The sequence below is a fragment of the Saccopteryx leptura genome, chromosome X (assembly GCF_036850995.1).
Source record: "Saccopteryx leptura isolate mSacLep1 chromosome X, mSacLep1_pri_phased_curated, whole genome shotgun sequence".
Lineage (NCBI taxonomy): Eukaryota > Metazoa > Chordata > Mammalia > Chiroptera > Emballonuridae > Saccopteryx > Saccopteryx leptura.
In genome coordinates this window covers 22,652,498-22,668,650 of record NC_089516.1, presented here as the reverse complement: position 1 = coordinate 22,668,650, position 16,153 = coordinate 22,652,498, and the positions used below count along the sequence as shown (strand labels likewise).

At 46.5% G+C, this 16,153-nt stretch overlaps 2 protein-coding genes across 2 annotated transcripts; both read right to left on the bottom strand.

The window, feature by feature from the left end:
* Positions 1-3,169: 3,169 nt before the first annotated feature.
* On the bottom strand, positions 3,170-4,207 carry LOC136386251 (melanoma-associated antigen B2-like). The gene has a single exon (XM_066357750.1). The coding sequence runs from the start codon at positions 4,205-4,207 to the stop codon at positions 3,170-3,172; it is 1,038 nt and encodes a 345-aa protein (XP_066213847.1).
* Positions 4,208-14,051: 9,844 nt separating this feature from the next.
* On the bottom strand, positions 14,052-15,092 carry LOC136386250 (melanoma-associated antigen B4-like). The gene has a single exon (XM_066357749.1). It carries the CDS (start codon positions 15,090-15,092, stop codon positions 14,052-14,054), a length of 1,041 nt encoding a protein of 346 aa, XP_066213846.1.
* Positions 15,093-16,153: the final 1,061 nt, after the last annotated feature.

Below are 16,153 nucleotides of genomic sequence, written 5' to 3'. Positions count from 1 at the left end.
GAGGCACAGGAATGAAAGCTCTGGCAGCAGGTTCCGGCCCAATGAAGGATGGTGCCACTCAAGGACCCAGCTCAGCTCCTCAATTTGAACGCCGGGCAGGCCTAGTATTCTTCGCTCTTTTGACTTGTGACCACCACCCACAGACCAGCCCTCACTTTCATGTTACTCCTTAGACAGAACTGATGGGTCCCGTTGAGAGACATCGCTGCCTAGGAGCTCCTAGAGCTGGCTGGGGAAGATCCTGTACGGCATGGATGACACAGGGTGTGTGTCCACACACTCCTCCTTATTGTCCTCCTCCTGACTCCTGCATAATCTGAAGATATCCTCTGTTTTGACTTGAGCCTTATTGTTTCCCTACTAAACCTCCAATATCCTGAGATGCCGTAGGAAGAAGTGACCTGTGTGCCTCATGTGGTCACAGCAGCCCATGGTCTCTCCAAGCTTCCAAAATGGGATTAGTGCTGCCCCACTCTTACGAGATGAGCTGTCCTTTCAGTCTTCAGTATCCTTACCTTGGTTTCTGGCACAAGTTGGAAAATTCACTTCTGTCGACCTGTGACTGCCAACATGAATGACTTCCTCACCTCCATGAGATCTCTGGGAGAAAGTAGGACCATCATGCCACCATGAGTAGGTGTCATAGTCACAGGTCTGACAAGGACAGGGCTCTCAGTGGCTTCTTTCTTTCTGGAGGAAGTTACACCATGTTATCATGTTGGATCAGATTAGAAACCGGGTATCCTCCCTCTGCTCTATGAGGTATCCCCCATTCACCTAAGGATTAAGTCTCTGAGTCCACCCCCTATCAGGAAATGAGGGGTGACCTTTGTCTGGAAGCTATGCCTTTCACCTTATCTGTCCAACTACAGAGCAGGAAATTCTAAAGATGTATCTGTTAAGGAACCCTTGCTTGCCTCACTCCTAATACAGGATGTTAGGCATCCCTGTCATGCCTGGGTTCCACTATCTGCTGAAGATCTAGTGTGTAACCAATGCTACTTCTCTTTGAGATCCTGCATCCAGAATCTAAGGGGGACTTGAGCCCGCCTGCTTTTGCCTGTGTCTACCAGGGATAACATTGGAGCTGGGATTAATTGTATCCATGTCAACTGTGTGTTAATTTGATTTTCTGTAAGTCCTTATTTATTTTTTACTTTTTTTAAATTTTTAAGTACGAAGCACGGAGGCAGAGAGACAGACTTCCACATGCACCTGACTTGGATCTTACCGGAAGTCCTCTACCAGGAGATGCTCTGCCAGTCTGGGGCTGCTGCCTCATTGCTCACAAACTGAAGTATTTTAGCAGCTGTGGTGGGACCATACAGTCATTCTCAGTGCCCAGGGTCAACTTGCTCAAACCATTTCAGCCATGGTTGTGGGAGGGACACAGAGAAAGAAAGGTGGAATACAGGGAGAGGGAGGATTAGAGAAGGAGATGGGTCACTTCTCCTGTGTTCGCTGACCAAGAATCGAACTTGGGACAACCACATGCTGAGCTGACTCTACTGCTAAGCCAAACAGACAGGACCCCATGAAAGTTCTGTACTTGGAAATGATCATACCATCACAGAACACTGTCTTTGTTTCGTTATTTACACTTCTCAATTATAATGGCATTCTTCCTGTTATGGCTGTTTTCCATTCCAGTAGTTTGGGAACAGGGCCATTCCTTTTACCACTTCAGACATATTTTGATGTACTGAAAAGAAAATTGAAATAAGAAGCACAGGGTATGTCTCGGGGTTGGGGAAGTAGACCAGTGTGAGTTCACTATAATTTACACCAGGAATCTAGTTTCAGCAATGGCCTCTATGAACCCTAGGGATTTTTGCACATTACCAAGCCCAAACTATATCACCGTCAGGCACTGCACTGTACAGTGAGCCTCATGAGCCCTGTCCTGTGGGACCGCCATGACATACATGATGTATGGAAAGCATCCATCACTGAGCCTGATGTGTATTGAGACTTTAGAGAACGCCAGTTATTACTCTGATTATCTCTGAACTCGGATGTTATCACCAATCCATAGAAGTTTTTCTTCTGTGTCATGCCATAAAATATGTCGTGTTTTAGGAAAGGAAAACCTCCTTTTGAAACAAAATACTGCTTAGAAATGAAACAAGGTAATAGGTAATATGCTACCTCCACCCCCTCTTTACTCTCCTTTTCACCATTTTCTTAATAAATAGAGAGTACTGCACCTTCTTCTGCCATGATTGCTTCTCCTACAACCTATAATTGCATAGGTAGGGGCCGGATCTTCTCTGCCTAAACATCCCCAGTGCAAGCATGAAGTTTTCCGAAGAGCTGATACTCAAGTAATGATTATACAAAATAAAAGCCATGAATCAAGAAGCCAGATTCACTATGATTTATATTCTCAAACATTCTTAAAAAACGTAAGCAAATCCAGGTATACAGCTTTCAAATTTACAAAGAAAAGACTAAATGTAGTAAGGGAAACATGAGGCGACCAATTTTAACAATGCCCCAAATCTTCTTCATGTATTGGTCTACAGATGGACACTTAGTTTGTTTACATATCTTGGGAGTAACAGATAATGCCTGATACATATAGGTAACAGATATAGTTAATAACATTGTAATAACTAATTAAAATTCAGATAAGTACTAAGTACTGGACTTAATTGGTTGAACACTTTTAAGGTGTGAAAAAGTCTAATCGTTATGCAGAACAATTGAAATCAATATAATATATGGTAAAATAAACAATTGGCCAATTATATACCATCTATGTATCTATATATGTTATCTATGTGTCTATCATTCTATCAACTTATTTATCTATCTATCTATCTACTTAACTATGGACTGCCTTTTGCTAACAGCTATTTTAGTGTGAAGTTCTTTCATATCTCAAAAGATGTCCTTATCCTAAAGCCAAGTTCTCTTGTATTGGATCAAAAATTTTTTGGAGTATTTCCAATACATATATCAAATACAATATCCTTTTTAGTTACCCGATAAAAAGCAATAAATGTGCAATCCATGTCATTCTTAAACTAAGTAAACGTTCTGTCAAAAGTAAACTACTAACTGAAAATAAAAGGAACAACCCAGAAAAATAAGACAAGATGTTATGCATATTAGAAAACTGCTTAACAGGCCTTTTCAACCCAAAAGTGAAGACTCCAGCTCAAGGTCACTCAGGGTGCGGGATGCAGCTAGATGCGGTACTGGAGCTCCCACTGGCCTCGGAAGGAGGGCCAGCCGTGGATGTGGATGCAGCTTGGGCTCTGGTTTGAGCCCTATCTTGCTCCTCTTGCAAAGCTTCTTCATATAGGAGTGGATAGTAAGTGATGATAGAATCATTGAACTTGGTCAGAAACTCCAGGACTTTCATCTTGGTGATCTCAGCTTCTGCTCTTGGCCCCCAGAAGAACTCATAACATGGAGGATCACTGTAGGGCACTTGAAGGTACAGTAGATATTCTTCCTGCACCAAATCTTGCATGATAAGCTTCCTGGGCTCCCCAAAGACGAAGTGATACTCTCCCTCATAGATGCCCATAATATTCAGGAATTCCCAGATCTCCGCCTCAGAGGCGCAGTTGCCATTCAAGAAGATCATACCCAGCAGAGGCATCAGCATTCCTTTTCTAGGAAATCTCCAGCACTTGTTAAGACTGCCAGCACCTGGAGGTTCGAAAAGGCTGTAAACGTTCCCATTGGGCTTGTCTTCTTTCAATTCTAGGCCATAGATCAGATCCATGCGGTCAGTGGCTCTCTTGAGGATCTCAGGAAAGTCCTTCTTGTACCATTTGCGGACTACCTTCAGCATCTCTGCCTTTCTAATAGGCTTCTTCAGTTGATACTGACCTAGCAGGTACTCTACCAGCAGAATCGCCTTCTGAGTTAGAAGATCTGGGGCAAAGATCTCAGTGGAAGCTGAGGCCTGGGCGGCATTTTTACTTCTCTGAACACGGCCTTTGGCTTTTCCTGATCTTTTGCATGAAACCCCTGCAGTGGCACCAGTGGTGTCTGGAGCACTTGGAGACACCTGCAGAGAGACAGCACCAGTGGAGCTCAAGGAGGCTTCCCCAAAAACAGAAGAGGAAGAGCAAGCAGCCTCTTCTTCCTCTCTTGCAGCGGCCTGAACACTGTCAAGACCTTGGGTCTCAGCTTTGTTCTGGCGGCGTTTCTCACGAGCACGGAGCTTACTCTTCTGACCACGAGGCATGACGACTGTTGTTCAGGACAGCAGGCAGAGCTGTGGGTAAACAGACAGGTTATTTGGCCACCTGATAGATGGAGAATGAGATGATATGAGCACCTTCAACAGGTAGATCCACAGTGGTTTTACTGAAGCAGGCTCTATAGGCTATCTTGAGGACATTACCCTAGAAACCCAATAGGCTCCTGTTTTACTGGACATTCTGATCCTAAGAACCATGCAGGGGTCCCCAAACTTTTTACACAGGGGACCGGTTCACTGTCCCTCAGACCACTGGAGGGCCGCCACATACAGTGCTCCTCTCACTGACCACCACTGAAAGAGGTGCTCCTTCTGGAAGTGTGGTGGGAGGCCGGATAAATGGCCTCAGGGGGCCGCATGTGGCCCGCGGGCCGTAGTTTGGGGAAGCCTGATGTAGAGGAAACACATGACCTTAAGAGTGAGCTGTGCTGCATGCTACCATCCCTATATAAACTTACTCAGATGACAGCAGGTGATGTACTGTGGGTCCCATTGTTCTGGCATGTGGGGTACTGCCGGTTCATCCGCAGTACTATCCTGTGAACTCTGGGCATAGCATGGGCACCCTCACTTCTTCTACTCTGATGTTGACACCTTAATGCTACCTGGGGCCCAGGAGATACAAATGGAGGGGAGCCTCAGTCCACTTCTTTATCAGGCGAAACCCAGTGCTTAGAGCTTAATGGAGTCCTTTGTGTCGTGAGTTTGTTTGGATCCTCAGTTCTTAGTCACATGCCACACCTTGGCTTCCTATAAGTTCATTTTCTTTTGACTGACTGGTGGCTGGCCCCTCAGACTAATTTTTATTCAAATAAGTTTTTAAATATGATATATATATATATATTTGCTCACTTATAGTTTCTTTTTTTTTTTTTTTCTTTTTTTGTATTTTTCTGAAGCTGGAAACGGGGAGAGACAGTCAGACAGACTCCCGCATGCGCCCGACCGGGATCCACCTGGCACGCCCACCAGGGGCGACGCTCTACCCACCAGAGGGCGATGCTCTGCCCATCCAGGGGGTCGCTCTGCCGCGACCAGAGCCACTCTAGCGCCTGGGACAGAGGCCAAGGAGCCATCCCCAGCACCCGGGCCATCTTTGCTCCAATGGAGCCCCGGCTGCGGGAGGAGAAGAGAGAGACAGAGAGGAAGGAAGGGGGGGGGGTGGAGAAGCAAATGGGCGCTTCTCCTATGTGCCCTGGCCGGGAATCGAACCCGGGTCCCCCGCAGGCCAGGCCGACGCTCTACCGCTGAGCCAACCGGCCAGGGCCTCACTTATAGTTTCAATTAGGTGTGGGAGACAGGCTGTAAGCTGGCAAGGTCGTTATACCCTAATGCTTAGTTTTAATACTAAGATCTTTTCAACATCCTTCTAAATACTAAGATCTTCTCAAAACTAAGCTTTTCCCCACACCCTTGACTGTTGCAAGAGCGGGGGTGGACTCTCATGAGGAATTCCATTTATGCCTCAGATAAGTGGCTTTGTATCAGAGACTTTCTAATTTGTATATTGGCTTAAAGAATTTAATTTCTACACTATAAAATAAGGCAGAAAGTGGGATCTCTCTCTCAGACCCTGTCATCAGCATTGCAGAGGAGAGGCAGCCAAGATGGCAGGGTGCTGAGAGAAGCCAGTTTCTGCAGAGTTAGTGCAAAGAGAAGAAGATGGGGAACAGAGGTGAATAAGCTGGTGCGGCCTTTGATTCTCGGAATACAGTACTCGGAAGAGGCAGAGGCTTTGGGAGCCCTGAATAGAAAGGGAAGTGTTTTCCCACTGTGTGTATTTCTCGCCTGCCGGATGCAAACTAGAATTAATGGCAATGGCCCACCAGTTCTTGGCTCTTTTGTTTCATTATAGTCGGTCTGAATCAAATGTGAACGTGCACAGGCCAGGCGGCTGTGATGGTGGATGTGGCTACTGGCTTTACTCTAATGATTTTACCTCCCCTAGATCTTATATAAAGTGACGGGGCGAAGAGAAACAGGTATAGTGACTGAAAATGATGTGACTTGGTGATGGGAACACAGCTCATTTAATAGTTCAAGTACTATAGAGATGTATAACTGAAACCTATGAATTCTGAAGGATGAATACCACCCCATTAAATTTAATTCCTAACTAAGAAAAAGAACTGTGGTGGGATGCTCAACCTGACAGGTCCTCCCTGAGATTCCTCAAGTGATGGTATTTGGTTGAAATGGATGATTTAATGCCTCATTTATTCAAGGTTGGTTGGTTCTCTGAGGATGCCCTTAGGTTCCTAAATTGGGGGATGAGAGAAATCCTTTCCAGTAAGAGCCAAGCTCCCTGAGAACCAGTAAGAGGAAATGAAATTGACCTTATCTGACCAAACATGGTCTCCCTAGAGTGAGGCCTGCTGTAAGCATGTTTAGGTCCTAAGGTAGTTGGTTTCACAAAGCAACCGAATTCAGGATATAATTAGACTCACGCTGATGTCATGATTTGTCCCTGTGTTCATCTAGGATTGCTCCTCCTAGTCTATGGTTTTTGCTTCAGTGTTATGCCTCAGAGAGATCTGTTAAATACTCCTGCCTTACATCAGTGCTTGAGGAAGATAGGCAGGATTGTTGTGGCCCCCCTGGTAATGTGTGGCCAATTGCCAAAGCCCTCAAGGGACTCTCTGAAAGCTGGTATAAACATGAGATCTTCCTTCTGCTGAGGTGAGGTTCCCCTTCAACCTAATGTGTCACCTCCCAGAGATGGCCTGAGAAGTACTGAGTACGACTTTATGTTTTTCCTTATTATTATCATTTTTTACAAGAGAGGAAGAAAGATAGTGAAACCTACTGCTGCATTCGCCCTTACCAGGATCCACCCAGCAAACTTGTATGTACTATTTTTATCACCTGAGACTGACAGCTGCAACCCAGCTATCCTCAGTGCCTGGGTACACTGTAACCCATCAAACCACTGGCTGTGGAGAGGAGGGGGGAGAGAAGGTGGAGAGGGGGAGAAGCAGATGGTCTCCTTTACTGCGTGCCCTAACTGGGAGTCGAACCTGTGACATTCATAAGCCCTGCAATCTTCTATCCACTGAGTCGCGGCCAGAGCTGAGTACAAATCTTCTTGGCAATATGCCCAAGTCTGGGAGGGGTGCAAACAGGGCTGGGACTTTACGTGGCCCCCTACACTCTGAGATGGTCCTCCCTCCTCTCACAGTGTCACAACCCAAATCCTGTTGTGGGCTGTGTCCCTTTTTGTAAATTGGGCTTCCTCCACTAAACTAATGCCTTTAACTCTGTGAGTCCATTGGCACAGGAAATGAGGGGTCACCTCAGCCTGAGCGCTGTGCCCCGAGCCTCATCTGCTAAGCTTGGTAGTAGTTGGCTGTAACCCTCAACTCCTGTAGTTACCTCGAGATCGGATGTTCCTTCGCTTTTTTATTTCCTTTGCCTGGCGCCTCCTGCGGGCGACTGCAGGGGTGGCTTCCATGTGCCTTCTTCTATGGATGAAGGTCTGCTCTTAGTACCCAGGGCCCTCGTCCTCAACCCACTTCAGACCTGGATGTCCACCTACAAAACCAGGCCTACCGCCATATTGCCAGGCCTGCTCGCTAACACATTCCAGGCTGATTCAGTGTGGCCGCCCTGCTGGGGCCTCTGAAAGCCAGGGGCCTGTGAAAAAGTGGGGGCACACCTTTTTCATGTGGGGGTGTGGTTTCTGCAGAATCCACTGTGGGGTGCTTACCTAGACTTGAAGCTAATCCTTCGAAATCGTGGTACCCGGCAACCGGAAAAGCATTGGATGGAAGTGCTTGGAAAAAGGTCCTGGGCTCTTAGCCAAAAAGATGGGTCCTTTCAGGCAGGGCTGTCCACGGTGCCTGAGGGCTGAGAACCTGGCACCAAGTTTGAAAGGACTGAAATGGCTGGAGGCGGAGGTCCTTTCCCGCCAGTTTTCCAGGATAGCTAAAGGCTGATATCCCAGGTCGCGGCTCATGGGAACCCACTGCTTGTCGTCGATGGGTCTTTTCAGGCAGGGCTGTCCAGGCTGCTGAGTGCGGCCCTCCCAAGGACCCCAATGGCTGAATTTAGGGGTCCTTCCTGATAGGGCAGTCCAGGGTGCCTGAGAGCTGAGAGCAGAGGATGGGCTCTGTGAGACCCCACTGGTTAGGAGTTCATGGTTCCTCTCTGGCTGCTCTGTCTAGCATGCCTGAGAGCTGAGGGCTGAAGTCTGGGGGCAGTGTTCGAAGGACCCCATTTGTTGGGATTCTTTAAGTCCTTTCCGGCAGGGCTGTCCATGGTGCCTGAGGGCTGAGAGCAGGGCGGGGCTCTGTGGGACCCCGTTTGTCAAGAGTCAGTGGGCTCAAGATCCTCACTCAAGGTCCTGACACTTGTGTGTTCAGAGCCTGGACGTGTCCCTGTAGTCCCACGATATGTCCAGCTGCAATCAATGTCCGCACTTACCCTAGTACCAATGGGGCAGTCAGGACGCACTGCTAGTGCACTCCACGGGCCTTACAGGCCTGCCCAGAGGGCCGCAACTCTGTGAGGCCCCCGCTGTTTTTGAGAGAGACCCTCATTTAGCACTGAGTGTCCTCGCCTTGCTCAATTTTGTACAAGACTCTTCTCTTTGCAGACTTGGGTTCAATCCTATGGCGCAATGCCCTTTCCTCCCCGAACCACACTGGTAGAATTCGTGCACTCCACAGTGGAAGCTCTTCTGGGTCTCCCAGGGATAGGAAAAGAACTGAACTCTATGTGGACCACCTCTACTATTTGAGGGGTTCCATCATAACACTCAGGGTCTTCACGTGGGTGGTCCTTGTTAGAGACCCAGTCCCTCTCTCTGCGAAAGGGAGACTACCCAAATTACCCAGACGCCCTCTCCTCCCTGAGACTTCCCAGGCTCAAAACAGGCTGATATCTCTGCCACGGGCTTCCCAGGGATGACAGGAGAGGAAATTTTATTTATTTATTTATTTTTTTCATTTTTCTGAAGCTGGAAACAGGGAGAGACAGTCAGACAGACTCCCGCATGCGCCCGACCGGGATCCACCTGGCACGCCCACCAGGGGGCGAAGCTCTGTCCACCAGGGGGCGATGCTCTGCCCATCCTGGGCGTCACCATGTTGCGACCAGAGCCACTCTAGTGCCTGGGGCAGAAGCCACAGAGCCATCCCCAGCGCCCGGGCCATCTTTGCTCCAATGGAGCCTTGGCTGCGGGAGGGGAAGAGAGAGAGACAGAGAGGAAAGCGCGGCGGAGGGGTGGAGAAGCAAATGGGCGCTTCTCCTGTGTGCCCTGGCCGGGAATCGAACCCGGGTCCTCCGCACGCTAGGCCGACGCTCTACCGCTGAGCCAACCGGCCAGGGCCAAAATTTTCTTTTTTATGCTGTGAGCATTACCTTTAGTCTTCATCAGGGTCCTGCCTTTGACAGATGCCCAGTCTTGTAACTCCACCCTCTGCTTTCTCTCCTATTTATGATTAGATGAATCCCCTGGTCTACACTCAGGCCTCCATGTTTGACTCCTGAGATGGCCTGGGGCTGCCCTCCATCTTGACCTGAGGCCTCTGTCCTCATAGTAAAGCTTACACCGCCCGGTGACCGAAAAAGGAGTAGGTAAGGTTGACCTTATCTGCCCACACCTGTCTATGGAGGCACAGGAATGAAAGCTCTGGCAGCAGGTTCCGGCCCAATGAAGGATGGTGCTACTCAAGGACCCAACTGAGCTCCTCAATTTGAATGCCGGGCAGGCCTAGTGTTTTTCCCTTCATTGACTTGTGATCACCACCCACAAACCCAACCCTCACTTTCATGTAATGGGAACTGATGGGTCCTTCTGGGAGACATCACTGCCTGGAAGCTCCTAGAGCTGGCTGGGGAAGATCCTGTACGGCATGGATGACACAGGGTGTGTGTCCACACAGTGCTCCTCACTGTCCTCCTCCTGATCCCTGCATAACCTGAAGATATCCTCTGTCTTGTTTTGAGGCTTATCCTTTCCCTACTAAGTCCCCCAATAACCTGAGATGCCCTAGGAAGAAGTGAACTTTGCCTCATGTGGTCACAGCAGCCCAAGGTCTCTCCAGGATCCTAAAATGGGATTGTGCTGCCCCACTTTTATGAGATGAGCTGTCCTTTCAATCTTCAGCATCCTTACCTTGGTTTCTGGCACAATCTGGAAAATTTACTTCTGCTGACCTGTGAATGCCGACTTGGATGACATTCCTCACCTCCATGAGATCTCTGGGAGAAAGTAGGACTCATCATGCCACCATGAGTAGTGCCATAGTCACAGGTCTGACAAGGACAGGGCTCTCAGTGGCCTCCTTCTTTCTGGGAAAGATCCATTCATGTTACTCCATGTTATCATGTTGAATGCTACTAGAAATTGGGTATCTCCCTCTGCTCTATGGGGTTTATCCCATTCTTTGCAGGATTAAGTCTCTTAGACCACCCCTTTTCATGAAATGTAGGTAACCAGTGTCTGGAAGCTGCACCTTTGACCTCTGTCCAACTACAGAGCAGAACATTCTAAAGATATGCCTCTTGTGGAGCACTTTGTTGCCTCATTCCTCATTCAGGGTTTTAGCCATGCCAAGTCAAGCCTGGGATTCTGCTTTGCTGAAGATCCAGTCTGTAAATCAACACTCACTTCTCTCTGAGACCAAGCAGGCAAATCTAAAGGGGACTTGATCCCACCTGCTTTGCCTGTGTCTCCCAGGGATAACAGCAGAGGAAAGTTTCGTTGTACCTGTTAACTCTGAGTTAACTGATTTTCTTAGAAGTTTTTTTTTCTTTTTTTTCTATTAAGTGAGAGGCGGAGCAGCAGTGAGATAGACTCCTGAATGTGCTCCGTCAGGTGTCTACCTGACTGGCCACCTTCTGGGAGATGTTGTGCCCAACTGGGGCCGTTGCTCCATTATTTGGCAACTGAGGTATTTTATCACCTGACATCAGGCCATAGAACCTATCTCAACACCCACAGGCCAACTTCCTCAAAGCAATGGAGCAATGACATGAGGAGTTGAGAGAGAGAGAAGGGAGAAAAAGGGAGGGATGTAGAAGCAGATGGTCACTTTCTTTTTGTGTCCTTACTGGGAATCGAACCCATGACTTCCACATCCTGGGCCACCACTACCACTGGACAACAGGCCAGGGTCTTATGCAAGTTATTTTCTTGGAATTTGCACCCTTCCAGGGATTCCACTCTGTGATCTGAGACTGTAGCCTACAGACAAAATCTACACACTCCAGGGCCCTGAATTGAACTGTAGTGTTAGCCTCAAACAGATAACATTTTTGAACATCACTGACAACTGGGATAGAACTTTATGGGATCCTACTGTTCAGCCTGGGTCCTGCCATCATCCTCAATAAGGTTTATCACTGACATTTTTTATTTTTACTGAGACAGAGAGGGAGTCTGAGAGAGGGATAGATAGGGACAGACAGACAGGAACAGAGAGAGATGAGAAGCATCAATCATCAGTTTCTCGTTGCAGCACTTTGTTCATTGATTGCTTTCTCATATGTGCCTTGACCGTGAGGCTACGGCAGACCAAGTAACCCCTTGCTCAAGGCAGCAACCTTGGGTCCAAAGTGGTGAGCTTTCCTCAAACCAGATGAGCCCGCGCTCAAGGTGGCTACCTCGGTATCTCAAACGTGGGTCCACCACATCCCAGTCTGATGGTCTATCCACTGCGCCACCACCTGGTCAGGCTTAGACATTTCTGTGAGAACCTGGCACTCCTTCCTCAACTGATCTGTGCACCTTGCCATTAGACTAAGGCTTAGTTCCCTGAGATGCCTGAAGAATGAGAGTATTTTCAGCCTGGAAGCTGTTTCTGAGACCCTCATCACTGAGAGCAGATAGAGAAGGTATCCCTGTGACCACCGACATCATGGGGTGTTAGTCTCCTCTGCCCCCTATATGACACTTTCATCTTGGTTCCTATCTTTTGGATAAAAGGCTTTCTGATAATTACAGCATCTCTGAAAAATGTTAAGCAGCAACCACAGCACACTTGCTGAGAATGCATCCCTGTCCAGGAGTAAACTGTAGCACAAAGAAGGAGTCTACGAACAGGTTATGGGATGTCTGCGTAAGAAAAATACTTCTATCTACTCCTCTTAGTCATCCAGATGAGAATTCTCATCTAACTTCTGATCTGATAGACTTACTTTCTATAGGGAAAAGGCTGTCCTGGATAATTTTCAGAGCCCCTGATCTTTGAGATTATCGAACACTGGAAATGATGATGATCATACTGTCACAGACACTGTCACTTTCATTTGTTTATTTCTACTTCTCAATTGTAATATCATTCTTCCTGGTATGGCTGTTTTCCAATCCAGAAGTTTGGGAACAGGGCCATTCCTTTTACCACTTTAGACATATTTTCATGTACTGACAAGAAAATTAAAATAAGAAGCACAAGGTGTGTCTCAGGGTGGGGAAGTAGACCAGTGTGGGTTTACCATAATTCACACCAGGAATCCAGTTCCAGCCTTGCCCTCTATGAGACCCATGGATTTTGCACATTAGGAAGCTTCAACTCTATGAGCCTCATGCTCTCCCTGTACAGAGACCCTGATGGACTCTGTGTCCGGTGGGATATACGTGATGTATGGAAAGCATTTTTCACTGAGCCTGACTTATACTGAGACCTTAGAGAATGCCCATTATAACTGTGATTATCTCTGAACTCAGATGTTATTATCAATCCAGCGAGAACTTTTTCTTACTTCTGTGTCATGTCAGAAAATATGTCGTTTTAGAAAAAAGAAAACCTTCTCATGAAATAAAATTCAGCTTAGAAATGAAACAAGGTAATAGGTAATATGCTACCTCCACCTCCTCTTTACTCTCCTTTTCACTGTTTTCTTAATAATTAGAGTACTGCACCTTCTTCTGCAATGATAGTTTCTCCTACAATCTATAGTCCTATGGATAGGGGTTGGGTCTTCTTTGCCTAAACATCATCACTACAAGCATTAATATTTCCAAAGAGCTGATACTCAATTAATTAATGATTGTCAAAAATAAAACCCATGAATGAACAGGTTGGATTCACTATGATTTATATTGTCAAACGTCCTTGAAAAACATAAACAAATCCAGGTATATAGCTTTCTAATTTACAAAATAAATGTAATAAGGCAAACAATTGACTAATTTTGTCAGTGCACCACATCTTGATCCATTTGTCTACAGATGGACACTTAAGATTGCTTCCATATCATCGCTGTGACAGATACTGCTGGGTACATATAGGTAATAGAGTTATTAACATTGCAACAGCTACATAAGGATCAGATGAGGACAAGACTTAAAGGGGTGAATACTTTTAACTTATGCAAATACCTAATCACTATGTTGAACTGTCAAAATGAATATATCATATGGCAGCAGTCATTTAAAAGATATGAAAAACTAGCCAATATTATTCTATGTATCTATGTGTATGTCTATAGTCCTAAAGTATCTATCTATCTATCTATCTATCTATCTATCTATCTATCTATTTACTTATCTACTGCCTATTGCTACCAACTATTTTAGTGCAAAGATCTTTCACATCTCAATGGATACTCTTATCCTCAAACCATGTTATCTAGCACTGCATCATAAAAGTGATTGAAGGATTTCAATTTAAATGTCAAAAATAATACTCTTATCCTGGTAAACAGCAATAAAAGTGAGATCTGTATCATTCTTGAACCTGTATCTTGAATCTAAGTAAATATGCTAAAAGTACACTACTTGAAAATACCAAACAAAAGAAAAAGAAGCCAACAACATATTTTGCATATTAGAAAACTGCTTAACAGGCCTTTTCAATGCAAAAGTGAAGACTCCAGCTCGAGGTCACTCAGGGTGCGGGACGCAGCTAGATGCGGTACTGGAGCTCCCACTGGCCTCGGAAGGAGGGCCAGCCATGGATGTGGATGCAGCTTGGGCTCTGGTTTGAGCTCTTTCTTGCTCCTGTTTCAAAGCCCTTGCATACAGAATTGGAAAGTCAGTGACGTCAGAGTCATTGAGCTTGGCCAAAAACTTGAGCACTTTCAATGTGGAGGTCTCAGCTTCGGCTCTTGGACCCCACAGGAACTCATAACGTGGAGGATCACTGAAGGGCACCTGCTGGTACACCACATATTCTTCCTGCACCAAATCTCGGGTGATAAGCTTTCTGGGCTCCCCATAGATAAAGTGTTCCTCTCCATCATAGACGCCCATGAGATTTAGATATTTCCAGAACTCTGCTTCAGAGACACACCTGCCATTCAAGAAGATCACACCCAGTAGAAGCATCAGAATTCCTTTTATAGGAAATCTCCAGCACTTGTTAAGACTGCGAGTACCTGGAGTTTCGGTAAGGCTATAGACGGTACCGTTGGGCTTGTCTTCTTTCAATTCTAGGCCATAGATCAGATCCAATTGCTCAGTGACCCTCCTGAGGATCTCAGAAAAATCCTTCTTGTACCATTTGTGGACTATCTTCAGCATTTCTGCCTTTCTAATGGGCTTCTTCAGTTGATACTGAGAAAGCAGGTACTTCATCATCATTCTCGCCTTCTTGCTTAGAAGATCCGGGTCACACAACTCAGTGGAAGTTGAGGCCTGGGGGGCATTTTTACTTTTCTGAACACAGCCTCTGGCTTTTACCTCGGATCTTTTGCATGAAACCCCTGCAGTGGCACCAGTGGTGTCTGGAGCACTTGGAGACACCTGGAGAGAGACAGCACCAGTGGGGCTGGAGGATGCTTCCCCGAAAACAGAAGAGGAAGAGCAAGCACCCTCTTCTTCCTCTGCTGCAGTGGCCTGAACATTCTCAGGTCCTTGGGGCTCAGCTTTGTTCTGGCGGCGTTTCTCACGAGCACGGAGCTTACTCTTCTGACCACGAGGCATGATGGCTGTTGTTCAGGACAGCAGACAGAGGTGTGTGTGAACAGACAGATTATTTGGCCACCTGAGAGATGGAGAATGAGATGATATGAACACCTTCAGCAGGTAAATTGCAGAGTGGTTTTACTGAAGGCAGCCCCTACAGGCCATCTTGAGGACATTACCCTAGAAACCCACTAGGCTCCTGTTTTCCTGGGCATTCTGTCCTCTAAGAACCACGTCGCGGAAACACACGACCTTAAGAGTGAGCTGTACTGCATGCTACCATCCCTATCTAAACTTACTTAGATGACAGTAGGTGATATACTGGGGGTCCCTGTTTTCTGGCATGTGGGGTACTGCCGGTTCATCTGCAGTATTATCCTGTGAACTCTGGGCATAGCATGGGCACACTCACTTCTTCTACTCTGAAGCTGACACCTTAATGCTCCCTTGGACTCAGGAGATAGAAGTGGAGGGGAGCCTCAGTCTACTTCTTTATCAGGGAAAACCTAGTGTTCACAGCTTAGAGGGGTTCTTTGTGTCCTGAGTGTGTCTGGATCCTCAGTTGTCAGTCACGTGCCTCACCTGAGCTACTTTTAAGACCTCCCCTTTGGCTGAGTGGTGGCTGTACCCTCAGTCTAATATTACTTCTTATAGATCTGATATGAAGTAAGGTGGGTAAAGAGAAACAAACATAGGGTGACGGAAAGTGATCTGACTTTGGGTGATGGGCACACAACACAATCAATAGTTGATATACTATTGAGATATTTACCTGAAACGTATACATTCCTATGGAAGAATGTCACCACATTAAATTTAATTTCTAACTAAAACAAATTAGTGAGGTGACATGCTCAACCTGACATGTCCTCCCTGAGATTTCTCCAGTGAGGGTACATGGTTGAAATGGATGCTTTAATGTCTCTTTTATTCAGGCTTGGTTGATTCTTTGAGTATTGACTCAGGTTCCTCAATTGGGCTCAGAGAAAGAAATCCTTTCCAGTAAGAGCCAAGCTCCCAGACCCAGTAAGAAGAAATGAGGTTGACCTTATTTGACTAAACTTGGTCTCCTAAGAGTG

Excerpts from the sequence above, each read along its gene's own strand:
- LOC136386251 (XM_066357750.1), bottom strand. The coding sequence starts at position 4,207 with ATGCCTCGTGGTCAGAAGAGTAAGCTCCGTGCTCGTGAGAAACGCCGC.
- LOC136386250 (XM_066357749.1), bottom strand. The coding sequence starts at position 15,092 with ATGCCTCGTGGTCAGAAGAGTAAGCTCCGTGCTCGTGAGAAACGCCGC.